Source organism: Lithobates pipiens, unplaced genomic scaffold (assembly GCF_037356315.1).
Source record: "Lithobates pipiens isolate NorthernLeopardFrog02 unplaced genomic scaffold, aLitPip1_a1.2 Scaffold_30, whole genome shotgun sequence".
Classification (NCBI taxonomy): domain Eukaryota; kingdom Metazoa; phylum Chordata; class Amphibia; order Anura; family Ranidae; genus Lithobates; species Lithobates pipiens.
In genome coordinates, this window is record NW_027507791.1 from 53,466,550 (window position 1) to 53,483,963 (window position 17,414).

General features: G+C 42.8%; 1 protein-coding gene across 1 annotated transcript in view; it reads right to left on the reverse strand.

Annotated features, from left to right (window-relative positions):
- Positions 1-3,629: 3,629 nt before the first annotated feature.
- Positions 3,630-17,414, reverse strand: part of GOLPH3L (golgi phosphoprotein 3 like) — an 89,839-nt gene continuing 76,054 nt past the window's right edge. The window contains exons 4-5 of the mRNA XM_077464228.1: positions 15,323-15,437; positions 3,630-10,937 (exon numbers count right to left, since the gene is read on the reverse strand). Coding sequence (XP_077320354.1) covers positions 10,510-10,937; positions 15,323-15,437 — 543 coding nt within the window. The 3' untranslated portion in view covers positions 3,630-10,509. The remainder of the gene's footprint in view (positions 10,938-15,322; positions 15,438-17,414) is intronic.

The following is a 17,414-nucleotide window of genomic DNA, read 5'->3' on the forward strand; positions in this document are numbered from 1 at the left end:
ACATCGCGGCCGCCAGGCACGCGCACCGGGCCCTGAGCGATGCCACGGGCACGCGCGCGCCCCCTAGATGGCCGGGAATGAGAGGACGTTATATTACGCCCGCCCAGGATGGGAGATCCCATCTGCATCACATGACTATACGCCGGTGCTGAAGTGGTTAAGGACAGAGAAAAACGTGAATGTACAATATGTAAAATGTTGGCTCTATTTACAGTGCCTTTGCGAAAGTATTCGGCCCCCTTGAACTTTTCAACCTTTTGCCACATTTCAGGCTTCAAACATAAAGATATAACATTTTAATTTTTTGTGAAGAATCACCAACAAGTGGGACACAATTGTGAAGTGGAACGAAATCTATTGGATAAGTTAAACTTTTTTAGCAAATAAAAAACTGAAAAGTGGTGTGCAAAATTATTCGGCCCCTTTACTTTCAGTGCAGCAAACTCACTCCAGAAGTTCAGCGAGGATCTCTGAATGATCCAATGTTGTCCTAAATGACTGATGGTGATAAATAGAATCCACCTGTGTGTAATCAAGTCTCTGTATAAATGCACCTGCTCTGTGATAGTCTCAGGGTTCAGGGAGCATCATGAAGACCAAGGAACACACCAGGCAGGTCCGTAATACTGTTGTGGAGAAGTTTAAAGGCAGATTTGGATACAAAAAGATTTCCCAAGCTTTAAACATCCCAAGGAGCACTGTGCAAGCGATCATTTTGAAATGGAAGGAGTATCAGACCACTGCAAATCTACCAAGACCTGGCCGTCCCTCTATACTTTCAGCTCAGACAAGGAGAAGACTTATCAGAGATGCAGCCAAGAGGCCCATGATCACTCTGGATGAACTGCAGAGAGCTACAGCTGAGGTGGGAGAGTCTGTCCATAGGACAACAATCAGTCGTACACTGCACAAATCTGGCCTTTATGGAAGAGTGGCAAGAAGAAAGCCATTTCTCAAAGATATCCATAAAAATTCTCGTCTAATGTTTGCCACAAGCCACCTGGGAGACACACCAAACATGTGGAAGAAGGTGCTCTGGTCAGATGAAACCAAAATTGAACTTTTTGCCCACAATGCAAAACGATATGTTTGGCGTAAAAGCAACACAGCTCATCACCCTCAACACACCATCCCCACTGTCAAACATGGTGGTGGCAGCATCATGGTTTGGGCCTGCTTTTCTTCAGCAGGGACAGGGAAGATGGTTAAAATTGAGGGGAAGATGGATGCAGCCAAATACAGGACCATTCTGGATGAAAACCTGTTGGAGTCTGCAAAAGACCTGAAACTGGGACGGAGATTTATCTTCCAACAAGACAATGATCCCAAACATACAGCAAAATCTACAAAGGAATGGTTCACAAATAAACGTATCCAGGTGTTAGAATGGCCAAGTCAAAGTCCAGACCTGAATCCAATCGAGAATCTGTGGAAAGAGCTGAAAACTGCTGTTCACAAACGCTCTCCATCCAACCTCACTGAGCTCCAGCTGTTTTGCAAGGAAGAATGGGCAAGAATTTCAGTCTCTCGATGTGCAAAACTGATAGAGACATACCCCAAGCGACTTGCAGCTGTAATCGCAGCAAAAGGTGGCTCTACAAAGTATTAACGCAAGGGGGCCGAATAATTTTGCACGCCCCACTTTTCATTTTTTTATTAGTTAAAAAAAGTTTCAAAAATCCAATAGATTTCGTTCCACTTCACAATTGTGTTCCACTTGTTGGTGATTTTTCACAAAAAATAAAAATTTTATATCTTTATGTTTGAAGCCTGAAATGTGGCAAAAGGTTGAAAAGTTCAAGGGGGCTGAATACTTTCGCAAGGCACTGTAAATATCAGTAATGTATAATACCTTTTGCTCTGGCTACATAGAGTACCAATATAGTATGCGTTTATGGGTTTACATAACTCAGGAGATAAATGTTTTGGGGTCTGTGCAGAAAATGGAAATCTACTGTGCAAGGCTTAGTTAAATATTAATTACCAGCACTTTCACACAATAGCAGATCAAAGACAACGCTAGAGATAAGCTTTCTGTAAAGCCGTGTAGGAATGTCACATTTCCGTGTAGTCCGGAATGTGTTTAATTTTTATAAGGGAGAGGTACCAGGATACAAACCATAAATAAAAAATGTGTCATACACCCGCTACCTCATCCACCTTTCCCAGATGGAGTACAAAAGTAACTTGTAAGGGTCATTGTAGAGAATGGTCAGCATACCAGCTTGACTAAGGTTCCATGCAGTAAAACCTGCTCAGGGTTTACAAGACCATAAGGACCCACCCTGGTAATCAAGACTGCTCTGGCTCTATGAGCCCCTAGGGGCCTACCCTGTGAAATACTGCCCTGGATCTACAAGACCATATGGACCCACCCAGGGAAATAAGACTGCTCTAGGTCAACGGGGGCATTGGGACCACCTAGTGAAGCAAGACTGCTCTGGGTCTATGAGGCCACGGAGACACCCCAATGAAATAAAGACTGCTCTGGTTTTATGAGCCCCTAGGGTCCTACCCTGTCAAAGAAGACTGCCCTGAATCTATGAGACCATGTGTACCCCACCAAGGACAAAAACTCATTTGGGTCAATGGGGGGATTGGGACCACCCAGTGAAGCAAGACTGCTCTAAAGCTACAATGGCATGGGGACAACCCAATGAAATAAGACTGCTCTGAGTCTGAAGCCATGAAGACAACCAAATGAAAAAAAGACTGCCCTGTTTCTAAAAGGCCATGGGGACAACCCAGTGAAACAAGACTGCCTGCATCTATAAGGAAATGGGAACTCACCCAGTGAAACAAGGCTGTTCAGGGTATACGATTCCATGGGGACCCACCCAGTAAAACAAGACTGTTTGGGGTCTAAGATGCCATGGGGACCCACCCAATGAAACAAGATTGCTCTGCATCTATGAGGCAATGGAGACCCACTCAATGAAACAAGGCCACTCTGGGTCCACAATGCCATGGGGACACACCCAGTGAAAAAAAGACTGTCCGGGATCTACGATGATACTTTGGCCCCCAAAACACATTGGCTATTGCTTGTCTACCAACTGCCTGTTTATAGTCAAGAATAAAGCTATACGGATATTTCGTCTGGCGCTCAAACTTTTTTCTTTTTTGAGTCTCTCAAGTCGGGTGGCACTCACCTGGTGAAATTGACCCTCCTCTTTAGTTTTTTTTGGGTTGCCAAAATCAAGCTACTAAAGGCTACTATTTTACTGTTCAGCTCAAGTTTATTCTGCTCTTGAACCTCTACCCTCGCGGAATCAGACCTAAAACACTACAATCTGCAAATCTTGACTCAAAAGGGGAACATCGGATCTCTGCAGAGGGACATTTCAAACACATGATCAGGAACCCATCCCCAGCTTCCGAACGTATACAGTGACCGAAACCGCTCGGTCATGGTGCTGGGAGCACCAAGTGAGCACACTCAGCACAGATGAATAGATGTTTATGTGCAGCAGCCAAGCAGAAAAGCCCACCTCTGTGGCACTGCATATATGTGTGAGGGCAGCATCAAGGCAAGAAAATGCAACCTTCTAGACTGGAATGGTGCCTTGGGGGCATTGGTTATACTTTTCGCTTTTAATTTTGCAACAACTGAAGACACAAACTCAGGATTTAAAATACTATACAGACTTTTATTTGAAAGATGCTTCATTCAAAAGACTCAACAAGTGCATCACTTTGGTCCTGCATATCTCATTTATACAATCCACTATCCGTTGTGTTTTGATTCAACTTCTTTTAAAGTGCATTCTTAACCTAAGTACAGCAGAGGAAGCCATTATAAATGGGGTGCTCCAAAAGAAATGGGTGGTGATGCTCACAATTTGATTCCAATCTTTAACTTTCTAAGTAACATACAGTAAAAAATAAAGTCTGGAATGAATATGATTGCCACTGTTCTGATACACAAGGCCCAACGTCACTAACACATTGGGTTAAACATTGGCCGTGACAAGATGGCTGCCTCCACATCAAATAGACCACGCATACACTTTAACAAAACCCCTGTACATTGATTGGTAATTTGAAAAATAACAAAAAAAAAATACATATTTCAAGATATTTAATCATACAGTAATATTTTAAAAAATCTAATTAAAAGAATATATAATAACTAACGAAAATATACAGAGTTACAAATGCTATACTGGTTTGAAACAAAGGCTTCATTAGACAGAAAAGATGCTAAGCTTTCCCTCTTATATATATCTAAAAATGTAGAATTCCCCTTTTATTACCAGAGAGGATCTAGGTAGCCGTAAGTCGAAGATCACGAAAGAAAAACGCCAACAGAAAATGGCCAAAGTGTCTGCCAAACCACCCACAGCCCTCACAGCTTTTTTCCTTCCTAGCAAACAAATGGCCTCTTTATTAAACTGTCTCTGTTACCAATAGCAACAGGAATTTTCTTCTTTTTTTTTTCTACCTGTGCAGCATGAGGGAAAAAAACTAAGGATCAGCTTTATTGACTGCTACTGGAAGCAAAGATTGAGATATAGTCTTTGTTTTCTTAAACAAGAACATCTACTCAAGGAGGAATGTTTTCCTTTTTTTGATCAGTCTCTGCGAAATCAAATGCTTTCACCTCTAATGGAAACTTGTACTGAGAGAATACACAGCCTGCCATTGTGGACCTTTTCTGTAAATGACAGATGTCCGGCTGTCATGGTAATCCAATGGCCTCAATACTTCCAGAGTCACAAACCTAGTTGGGAGAGCGCTGGACTCAGATGTGCGCGAGATGGGTACTGATTCCAAACCTTGGAGGCTGATTTCTCTCAGCCGAGGCATTCCTGGAGCTCCCTGAAGGTCTATATAAAAAGGATGAGAATGCCAAAGCCTAAGCTTAGGACCAGTGAACAATTATTACTCACAACAAACAGCTGTCAGACAGGCAACCCCAGCTGGAATTCTAACCCTGAATAAGAGGGGTTTGTGAGCCGCCAAACCAAGTTGGATATGCTTTCTGACCATTTGTTGAGAATAATAAATGTTCACTGTACTTAAAGTGGTTCTAAAAGATGTTTTTTTTATTTTAGCTAAAACGAATATGTCATTCTTCCCTGCCTATCAATGTACAGAGCTGCCCATTGCCTCCTCTACTGAAGTCCCCAGCTGGCACTCCCCGCTTCTCCTTATCGGAGTGTGTCCCCCATAGCAAGCTGTGTGCTATGATGGCACACTCGTAATTGGGTTGTGTGCATCTACGGAAGCACACAGCCCAATTACGAGTGTGCCATCATAGCACACAGCTCGGCCCAGCCCCAGGGTTTGACTGACAGCAGCATAAACCAATGGCTCCCTCTGCTGCCTTTGAGTCCTATGAGAGCAGGAGAAGGGCACATCTCTGGATCGATTGAGGACTAAGGTAAGTGTTTGGGGAAAGGGAGGGGTGAGTGATTAAGCTATTGGGACATTGTTAACCTTAATGCAGGGAATGCATTATGGTATTAAAAAATAAATAAAAAAATTGACTTTAGAACCATTTTAATCTCAACTTGTGGTGCTCAATTTTTTATATAGATTACGAGTCCTTGACCTAAAAACGCATACACATAAGGAGTATGGCTGGTTTCTGAGCCAACTTGCTACAGCTCAGTGACTCAAGGTATTGAAACCAGAGAGACAGTTAACTAGCATATTCAGGAGGCAGCCAGAAGTGGCGCTCTAATTATTCCTTTCAGCCTAGGTTTCCTTCACAGTGGACATGTACGCTTTATTAACTACCCCAACCCTCTTGGCACATTATATACAGATGAAATACGTCACTATCAGTTCGGTTTGATGGGGATAACTCTGTCCTTTGAAAACAATTTGGCAAATGGTTGATTCCGCTGGATGGTACTCAACAAAAATTCTTTAATTTTTCCGAGCAATGTATTTTAATTGGGACTGTCTAAAATGACCAGATTTAGAATGGATTCTTCATAGTTTCTACTCAGCCGGTTTGCAGAAGATGTACTTCTCATTAAAACCCCCTACACATTTCCATTACCAACCATCACCACACTTGAGAGCTTTTTGTTCCTTTTACATGACCTTACTGCTATACAAAGGGAATTCTCCTTCATCTGGGTTCCCCACTCACAACCTTGGAGATTTCCTGACCATAATGTATCTGTTTTTGGGGCCAACTACTCCCCAATGCGAACAAAGTTGACTAACCTCTTCTCTGCCTGGCCCACGCGCTGAATTTCTTGAATAGTCAGAATTGCAGCAGTCACAACGAGACTGTTGCCCAAGATTCCAGATTTTTTTTTTTTTTAGGGTTTGTCCTGTCCCATTCCTTGCCCACGACTAACGTGTCATACAGAGAAAGTCTCTACATCAGCCTTTCTCAACCTTTTCAACACAGAGGAACCCTTCAAATAGTTTTCTGGTCTTGGGGAACTCATGATACATTAGTGTGATGATCAGTGGGAAGAATGGTCCTTATACTTGTGGTCATTTGGAAGAATTACCTCCTTACAGATAGCTAAAAAGATCAATGGTGTGAGTGGAAACTTATCTGAGAGGCAGAACTTGCCCAATGCTGAAGGAACCCCTAGCAACCTTTGGAGGAACCCTAGGGTTCCACAGAACCCTGGTTGAGAATCACTGCTCTACCATCTTCTGGGGATCTGGTAAATCCAGACTGAGGTTTTAGTTCTTGAAGGGACAGCATTAGGGGATAGGTTAAAGGTTAGTTTTTGGGCATTGGGGTTTAGAGCAGCTTTTCAAACCACTTTCCAGGCTCAGGGAACTCCTGCTGAAAATGACTAGATCTATAAGTTATGATACATTAGTATGAAGGTCAGTGGGAAGAATGCTCCTTACACTTGTGGTCATTGGAAATTACCCCTTACAGAAAGCTAAAAAGATTGATGGTGTCATCAGTGGGAACTTATCTAAGAGGCAAAAATTGCTCCTTGCTCAAGGAATCCCTAGCAACCCTATGGTTTTATGGAAACCTGGTTGAGAATCCCTCGTTTAGAAGGCCAAGTTAAGGTCAGTGACAGCGACCTTCTCGAGTATAATGATTATATTTTAGCCCCTGTTCACACCTGAGCGATTAGTTGTGCATTTCCAAAAAGTGTGACAACACTGGACAATAAGATTTCCTTTTTATTCTATGGCTCCTGTTCACATCTGAGCAATGTACTGTTTGTTGCTCCACAGCAGAACAGGAGCTTCTTTGGAGCAGGATCGCATATTTTCCGCCTCATAAGTTAATGGGAGAACCTTAGAAACTTGCGTAATATGCGTTTTCCACACCTTTTTACGCCAGTCTCCTAATCCTAGTAACTTAATTTTCACTGATGTTAACAAAAATGTTTACGCCTGAAAACGCATGCAACAACATGCCAAATCTCAAGTGTGAATGTAACCTTAGGTGTGATCAATTCATTTTTTCCGTGTGGTAAGTGTATAAACACAAGCAAAAAAAGTGTTTTTTTGAAAGTCTAAAACTCCTATACCAACAGGCATACAATTTTCAGAAACCAATGCGAACAGTAAATGGGAACCTATCCTAAAAAGGTACTGTTGCTACAGGCTCCTATGGCTGCCAGTCAGGTGTCAAAACACTGGACCAATTCCAACACTTAGCCGGAGTTTAAGGAACTGACATTCAGGTAGAGTAAGCCAGTCAATGAATCCTTCTGATTCCATAAAATAAGCCGGCACAACGATACAAATCAGTGGAATGACGACTTTATTTGGTGCAGAGGAATACAGCCACAAACATGTCAACGCGTTTGGCCATTTAGGCCTTATTCATGACTCATGAATAAGGCTTAGTGGCCGAAACAAGTTGACATGTTTGAACTACTATACCGTTGTGCCAGCTTATCTTCTGGAATAAGTTACCTGTGAGGCTTCAGCAACCCTTTGCGGTTCTAGAGCGGCTAGGGATTATTACCAGAGGAGGTAGTAGCATTGCACCGTTCATGTCTATAATTAAACTTTCTGAATTGTGACCCTGACTTCTAGCAGAGAATGCATGACCAGCTATCCATGGGGGCCTGGAGCAGCACTATCTGTTGGATATGGCCTCCTATTATCTGTATATAGTTTGCCAAGAGGATTCAGATTGATGAGTAAATTTTTCAGCATATGCCTTCTAATTGCAGAATCACATGCCAGACACCAAGTTTACTTCTTTTTGAAACAGTTGCTGGTTAATCATACGTTATTGAGTTATTTCAAGAGACACGAACCTTTGAAAACAAAAGAAGAACATTGTGTAGGAATACCTGAAAGGCAAAAAGGATGGATGAAAGCATGTAAAACGCCAGGAGCTAATAGCCCAATGAGCCTGCTTGAGCTACATAAGCTACTGGGGACATCACTAGCCATTGCAGAATGGATAATTTAATCAAAAATGGACATTCCCAAATATCCTTATTGAAAAGGAACAGAGATCTGAAAGATGTAACCCACTGCTGTCAAAGCATACCCCATGGATGTTATCCTTATCCTGCCACAATATGCAGGTCAGGAGTTCCCTCTATCCCAAACCAGCTTCAGTTCCTGCTACAGACACCTTTTAAAGGATGGGTCCCACTTTTGCCTCAGGCTAAGGCTAGTGTGGTCCTGAACATACAGAAGAACCCTTGGATTTGCAAACAGGCCTGTGGGGTTACAGCAGACTAAAATAGGTGGATTGTTGACTTGCCTATAAAACTCAATCAAAATGTACAGACACAGTTAAGCAGCTATTATGGCTTATTACTGCAAGTAGTCCCCTTTTTAATTTGCCTGCTTCTCAAGACTATAGACAACTATATATCAAGGATATACGTGCAGTATACGGTGTACGTATAAATATGGCATAAGAAGGTAGATGATACACTACAAAACATTGTTAATATAGCTACAACTGTCCAGGAGTTACTGGATAATTTTTCAAGGTCTCTGCAAAACATACAGACAATATGGTCTGTCCCATATTGTGACCTTTACCTTAGGATAGGACAAACATGTGGAAGAAAAGCCATGGTCCTTTCCTTGTGATATAAAGCAAAGCCAAGGTTCTGTGAACCTAATGAAAGCTTCGGGTCCCTGCTCTGGCTTATACAGCCAAGTCTGGTGTGTTCCGCCGATTGTCTGGGTGGAGTATCCATCCCAACTACTTGCAATGTATAGAGGCAAAAAGAATGTCCCAAGAGCCAGACACCATGCAAATCCCTACAACAGAAGAGTAGCAGCAGCCTCAGTCTGATGCCATCCTGGCCATGCCCCCGCCATGTTTCGCCCTGCCCACAGGGCTTAGTCATAGAGGTCTGTGACTAAGCCCTGTGAGCGGGGCAAAACACATCAACACATGACCAGAAGGGTATTAGAGTGAGGCTGCTTACCTATCTGATGTACAAGTTTGCATGATGTGCAGCTCTCTGTATATTCAATTTGCCTCTATTCAAAGCAAAGGTTCCATTATCGGGCTTTCCAGTACGTTTTTACCAAACCTGGACAACGTGGATTAAAAGGAAGTTTACAATGTCCCTAAAAACAGACGTGCCAATTATTGCAGTCATCGCCTCAAACTGCACTCATATACATACAAACATTTTCAAGAGATCAATGCAAAAAAAGGTACAAGTGTGCAAACATATACACATCATTCACGCCACAAAATATCCACTGACACTGTATGACAAAAAAAAAGCCAGGCTGTTAGCTAGACCTAATGAAAAAAAATTATCTTTTTTTTTCTTCTTCAAAACTATAAACCAGCGTGCAATTTGCCTTTTCAAAAGGGGGTTTATCATACTTTTTACCTCTTATAAAGCTGCATTGAGATTAGTATTACGATCAATTCAAGAGATACCATTGTTGGCCTAAAAACGAAAACCTAAAACTCTTACGGAAAAAAAAAATTGACAGAAAATAGCCACTTTTTGCCCACAGTAGGGCAGCTGCAGATCAGCTGGAACGTTAGACAAAAAAAAAAAAAAAGTTAACTTAGACTGACAAGACTGAGGGTGGGTTACAGGAAGCAGGCAACACCACAAGTTTGCATTCCGTGTGTTGACTTGGCCTCGCCCGGAGTCCCCAAGAGCACTGTGGGTAGCTTGTCCTTTGTACTTCTAGAATAATTCATCTTGAGATTGATAAATGGAATGGCTTCCCTTACATCTATCACTACAAGGTTTAGGAACACAATGAAATCAACAAAAGGGATGGATCCAGTAAGTTATTGGTCAAAGCCATTCATTGCCCACCCAGACTGGTGCTTATGTGATGAAAATGTGATTGCCTCATCAACAAAGGTGCCTCGAAAGTCCATCTTTTGTAAAATGTGTTCTGTACACACACATTAGTGATTTTTAAAAAGAGTGGAGGCTCATGGTGAAGGAAATAAAAAGGTGGGCAATCAAACTGGGGGGATCCGAAGTTCATAGTCTGTTTAAACACAGCACTTGCGCTCCGTTATTCTTGGTAACCCATAGGCTGTCCTAGAGAATCATACGGTTACATTGTTTACTATGTCTCTATCTTTGTCCACATATCTTAAGATTTGTTGAAAGCGGACAACACGGCCCATATCATTTCTGTGGCATTGGGTTTGCTGGCTTCTACGTCGGGATCCAAATCTAGGAGATCTTTCGATCTGTTCATGGCCATGTCATATTTCTCATCAGGCAAGGTGGAATAGGCGTTTTCCAGGACATCGGAGGCATGGGCCAGTATCAGCAATCCTAGTGTCCGTTTGTCCATGCGATGCGGGTCATTAACCCATTTTTCAAGTACACATTCTTGCAGTTTCTTCACCAGCCTCTGCTTCTCCGTGGTGTTGGTGACAGGATGGGTGGTCATATCAAACAGTAGAAAATTTTGCTTCTCTGTGGTTAGAATTCCTTTCTCCACCAAGCTCTTGGCAATGCGCTCACGCACATTGCGCAGTTGATACTGAAGCTTGAATGGATTCCATGTTTCACCTGGCATGAAGAAAGAAAGAAAACAAAGGTCAGGATTTGTTTTAGGTCATTTAGTTTATATTAATTGAATTGCCACCTATATATTAAAAACATGCCAAGAGAAAGATTTAAAGTGTAAGTAAACCGCCCTAACATTTTCAGCCAAGGAAGCTGCCATCTTTGCCTCTGTTTAATCTACAACTGCCATGATGTTGCACGTGTGATCAGTTATGACACCAGCCATTGGATGGTTTGACAGTTTGGTTAAGAGCACAACCAATGGGAGTGTTACATTTCTGGCACATGCTGGAAATAAAACTGTTTTATGCATGGGTTTACTACCGATTTAAGAACCCTAGTTACCAGTAAGCTAACAGCACTGAATGCCAAGTGGCAGCTGCAAAAGCATCCAAATCTTGGCAGGTACTGTATTATCGATATGCTACACATACAGCAACACACCTGTATGATTCAGTTACAAAATATTGGCACTGAATATTGGCTACAGTTTTGGGCAGTGCACTGTGAAAAGGGCACTGATGATTAGGGCAGGGGTCTCAAAACTTTCAAAGCAAAGGGCCAGTTTACTGTCCTTCAGACTTTAGGGGGCTGAATTGTGACCAGCGGGTGCAGTAAATGTCCCAGCGTCAGTAGTGAACAATGCCTTAGGATGGTCGGTCTGTGGGGGTAAAGAAAAAAAATGACATAGCACCTGTAGTCAGGAGGAGGAATAGTGCCACACCATTGATGCTAGTGGAAGGAATAGTGCCTAATGATGATGCCTGTGAGATGAATCGTGCCCCATCAGTGGTGTCACTGGGAGAAATAGTGCCCCATCACTGATGTCACTGGGAGGAATAGTGCCCCATCATTTATATTAGTGGGAGGAATTATGCCCCATTGCTGGAGTAGGTGGAAGGCATGGTGCCCATTGTTGGCATCAGTGGGACAATTTATTCCCCACTGTTGATGGCGGTGAAAGTTCCTTATTGCCTCATCGTTGGGGTCAGTGGAAGGAATTATTCCTCACTGTTGGTGTTGGTGGAAAGAATTTTGCCTCATCATTGGGGTCAGTGGATGGAATTATTCCTCACTGAAGGTGTTGGTGGAAAGAATTTTGCCTTATCGTTGGGTGTCAGTAGGATGAATAGTGCCTCATATCCGAGAGAGCATTTGTGCCCAAGAGTCAGATAAAGGCAGGCAAAAGGGCTACAGTTTGGAGACCACTGACTTAGAGTGTGTACAAAGCTTAGCTGCTAGCCTAATCAACAGGAGGTCTTAATCATAAAGGATGGTTAGTAAAATAATTAGGAAGGATATAACTAATATATATATACAATTACCAAATTAAAAGGGTTTATAGTTTTGGAAAAATAAGGTCCACTTTCAATGGACAAGGGCATTAAATAAACATGAAGGAAATATTACCATCAGTATAGAAAGGAGTTCTTTACGGCAGCAAGTGGGGTAAGGTGTGAGTGATCATCCTACAATTAATGCCATCATCAGCTGTAATTACTAAAAGTAGTATAGGCTGCGTGGTCAGAAAGAAATCCATCAGAAGCCAAAAGAAATCATGCCTAGTCATGTCTGAAAGTCAGACTTTTACAATGCCTCATGGGAAGTGTAATTCTGCAACAGCCGGAGGGCCATAGTTTGGAGATCCCCGCTCCAATGGTGTACGTCTTGGGCCTCCCAGAGTAACTTACAGCATGACTCACTTAGAGAACCTGAGGTTTCACATGAATTACTCAGAGTAACATGACCCATCTGTCTTCCAGGCCTCTGGTCCATACCCACAAAAGAGTAGTAATCAGCTCACCAGATACTATAATGTTCACGAACAGTGAACAGTGCCCGGCTGCATTGCTTCACAGGTGAACATCCTCCATGAAGCTAAACCAGCAGCCCATGTGTATCCCAATGCAAAAGTTTTATTGATTACATGAATGAAAGTGCGAATGTATGCTTACAACTTTTGGCCAACCATGGTAGTGTGATCAATAAAACGTTTAGGGCCGGTTCACACAGGGGGCGACACGAGGCGACACGACTTGCCGTGCCGCGACCTGACAAGTCGCCCCCGTTCTGTACAATGGAACCGTTCTAAGAGGAGCGACTCGAGTCGCTCCGACTCAGAAAAAAGGTTCCTGTACTACTTTTGGGCGACCTCGGGGCGACTTGCATTGACTTCTATACAGAAGTCATTTGCAAGTCGCCGCTGAGGTCACGGCAGGTCGCGGCGAGGCAAGTTGTGTCGCCTCGCATCGCCCCCTGTGTGAACCGGCCCTTACACTGGAAGCACAAGGAGTGCCAGCCTTTTTAACTTTCTGCCCCATTCTCTGCCAATGCCTCATCTCCCACCAGAAGCGTCTCTCCCTTACTCCAGTGCCACTTGCCCAATTTTGTGGCACAGTCAAAGATCGTTAAGAGTGGCTTGGGTCTCCCGTTTCCAAGCATACTTACTGTGCCACACAATTATTATCCCAGGATGGTTCTGACACACCCTGCCTTACAGTCCAGGACTGCAGTAGGTGCACTTCTAGTACAATTTCCCTATCAATTTATCTCGGGCCCTCTGGAAGTAAGAGCATTTTTCTACGACTGTCCCCCTTAGGTCAGGACCTCTGACTGAGGTCTTATATTATTGCTGTGCAAAAGCTTTATTTGCTTTATCCTGGTCCTGTGAGCTTTGAGCCACCTCTTCACTTCTAACCTCCATCAGGCTTGCGCTAGGTCTACATTACTTCTTGGGAAGGTCACCATCTATCGACCATGATCATATACCTTGGAAACACTAAACTCTTTGCTAACTCTTCAGTTGCACCAATTGCCTTCCAAACCGCTGTGTTCCTGGGGCAGAGGTTGTTTATAACTTTGCTGAAGCATTAAAGTGGAACTTTATTTAAAAAAAAGAAGTCCTGCTAGCTCACATCATGCTGGCCCCTTTTGCAGGTATAGCCATGTTATACATTAAAAATAATACTGTTACTGTAACTATACTGTTTAAAATTCTGTAATACACTGATTCACTCTGTTGTGCACATGCACAGTTGCTCTTCATTTTTGGCACTGTGCCAAAAATCAGAGCCACTAGAGGCAAAATGGCAACCTCCAGCAAGGAGAAACAAGCACAATGTTGGAGGCAAGTTATGGCGCACACTAATTTTGGTAGAGTAATTATTAATGTGGAATGTATGTTCCTTGCTAAAGAACAGGGGTCTCAAAACTTTCTAAACAAAGGGCGAGTTTGCGGTCCTTCAGACTTTAGGGGGGCCGGACTAGGGCCAGAGAAAGTAGAAAATGTCCAGGCGACCAGTGGGAGTAAACAATGCCCTATCTCTGGTGTCAGTTGATCGACTAGTGCCCCATCATTGGTGTCAGTAGAAGGAATAGTTCCCCATCCTTGATGTCAGTGAAAGGAAAAGTGACCCATTTTTGGTGTTAGTTAGAGGAATAGTAGCCCATCATTGGTGTCAGTCAAGAGAAATAGTGCCCCACCCATTGTTGGCGTCAGCGAGAGAAGTAGCGGCCCATCGTTGGTGTCAATGAAAGGAATTATGCCCCATCCTTTGTGTCAATGGAAGGAATAAATATCCCATTAGTGGTTTCAATGGAAGGAATTTTCACCTATTCTTGGTGTCAGTAGAAGGAATAGTTCCCCATCCTTGGTGTCAGTGGAAGGAAAAGTGACCCATTTTTGGTGTTAGTTGGAGGAATAGTGCCCCCTCATTGGTGTCAGTCAAGAAAAATAGTGCCCCATTGTTTGTGTCAGCAAGAGAAGTAGCGGCCTATCGTTGGTGTCAATGAAAGGACTTATGCCCCCATCCTTGGTGTCAATGGAAGGAATAATGCCCCATTTGTGGTGTCAACGGAAGGAATTTCCACCTATTCTTGGTGTCAGTGGGAGGAATTGTACACTTAACTGGTGTCAGTGGGAGGAATAGTGCCCCATTGTGGGTGTCAGTGACAGGAATAGTGCTCCATTGTTGGTATTAGTGGATGGAATAGTGCCCCAAGGGCCAGATAAAGGAAAGCAAAGGGCCACATCCGACCCTGGGCCGCAGTTTGGAGACCCCCGCTAAAGAACATTATTTTTCATGGGTAAAAGGTCAGTTTTAAATCTTGCTGCTTGGTTTCTGACCCACAAAAGGCAGTGCTGCACTGCAGCTGATGCTACTCTGCAAGCAAAAGGAGAAGAAAACCCTATAAACAACCGACAAAAAAAAATAAAAAAAAAAAAAAAAAAGCAATCATTCCACATTCTGGAAAAAACACGGCACTCAATCTAACCATGTTTAAAATTAAATGCTATGGATTTCCTAAACGGTTTGAACACAATACATAGTTTATGAGGTCATACAAATAAGAAGCGGCAGCATCTGAAGATAGTAATCAAACCTTACCAGTGAGTAATTCTATCCAGCTCTGCACAGTTTCTGCGGGATCTGTGGCTTTAATGTGCTTCAGAGTTTCATCCAATAGAACGTCACCTGTTGGGGCATCGGACTTCAACAGAACCTGTGTGATGGACAAGAATACATACAAGAGGTGAAACCCAAACCCATCATTATATACATACAGTATCTCATAAAAGTGAGTACACCTCACATTTTCATAAATATTTTATTCTACCTTTTCATGTGACAACACTGAAGAAATGACACTTTGCTACAATGTAAAGTAGTGAGTGTACAGCTTGTATAACAGTGTACATTTGCTGTCCCCTCAAAATAACCCAACACACTGCCATTAATGTCTAAACCGCTGGCAACAAAAGTGAGTACACCCCTAAGTGAAAATGTCCAAATTGGGCTGAATTAGCCATTCCCTCCCCAGTGTCATGTGACTCTTTAGTGTTACAAGGTCTCAGGTGTGAATGGGGAGCAGGTGTGTTACATTTGGTGTTATCGCTCTCACTCTCTCATACTGGTCACTGGAAGTTTAACATGGCACCTCATGGCTAAGAACTGTCTGAGGATCTGAAAAAAGGAATTGTTGCTCTACATAAAAATGGCCTAGGCTATAGGAAGATTGCCAAGACCCTGTTTAAATGACCTATAGACATACCTGACTTGACTATATACGAAGTATACATCACCTACATTTTTTCAATAAGCAACCAGCCCAAGCAAAAGTATTTTTTCAGATACAGTACTGTATAAGTGGGTTCTTGTCACTGGTGCTACTTATGTCACTCTTGCTGGTTCCGCTTCCACCTAACTTGGAATTTTGGGTGTTCATACCCACCGTTAGCTGGTATCAATCCTCTTGATACATTTTTATTTTAGAAAATGTATAATAAACCCAACACCTCCTTGAATCTCGTATAGCAGATATACAGGCCTAGGAAGGAACTTGAGCACAGAAAATTCACAACCTAAGAGACATACAAACTCTTTATCGCCTACACAATTGGAAATATTCGTTATGGGTGAACTGCTCTCTACTGTCCCTATTTTATTTTAAACGTTCCTTCCACAACTGTCCATACTAGTGCAATCCTTCCCAAGCAGCATAAGTCCACATGCAAAGATTGCAGAAGATGTCCATGTATTTATCTTGTCTAACATCTCCATGTCCTTTGCAAGCAAATGTCCAAAGTTGGAGGCCTGTAAAGGCAGTCACGTTCTAGTCCAATCTTTCTCAAAAAATTTTCTCCAAAAACACTTAAAATAAAATTAAAGGTGTTGGGGAACCCATGCTTAAACCTAATCAATCACCGGGAGTAAGTAGAAAAAAATCCCATTACATTGGTGGACAGTGGGAAAAATGTTGCCTTACGTTTGGTGGACAGTGGGAAGAATGTTGCCTTACGTTTGGTGGACAGTGGGAAGAATGTTGCCTTACATTGGTGGACAGTGAGAATTCTCCTTACATTGGTGGACAGTGAGAATTCTCCTTACATTGGTGGACAGTGGGAAGAATGCTCCTTACACTGGTGATCAGTGGGAAGAATGCTCCTTACACTGGTGATCAGTGGGAAGAATGCTCCTTACACTGGTGATCAGTGGGAAGAATGCTCCTTACACTGGTGATCAGTGGGAAGAATGCTCCTTACACTGGTGATCAGTGGGAAGAATGCTCCTTACATTGGTGATCAGTGGGAAGAATGTTCCTTACATTGGTGATCAGTGGGAAGAATGTTCCTTACATTGGTGATCAGTGAGAAGAATGTCCCTTACATTGGTGATCAGTGGGAAGAATGTCCCTTACATTGGTGATCAGTGGGAAGAATGTTCCTTACATTGGTGATCAGTGGGAAGAATGTTCCTTACATTGGTGATCAGTGAGAAGAATGTCCCTTACATTGGGGGTCAGTGAGAAGAATGTCCCTTACATTGGTGATCAGTGGGAATAATGTTCCTTACATTGGTGATCAGTGGGAAGAATGTCTCTTACATTGGTGATCAGTGAGAAGAATGTTCCTTATATTGGTGATCAGTGGGAAGAATGTCCCTTACATTGGTGGTCAGTGAGAAGAATGTCCCTTACATT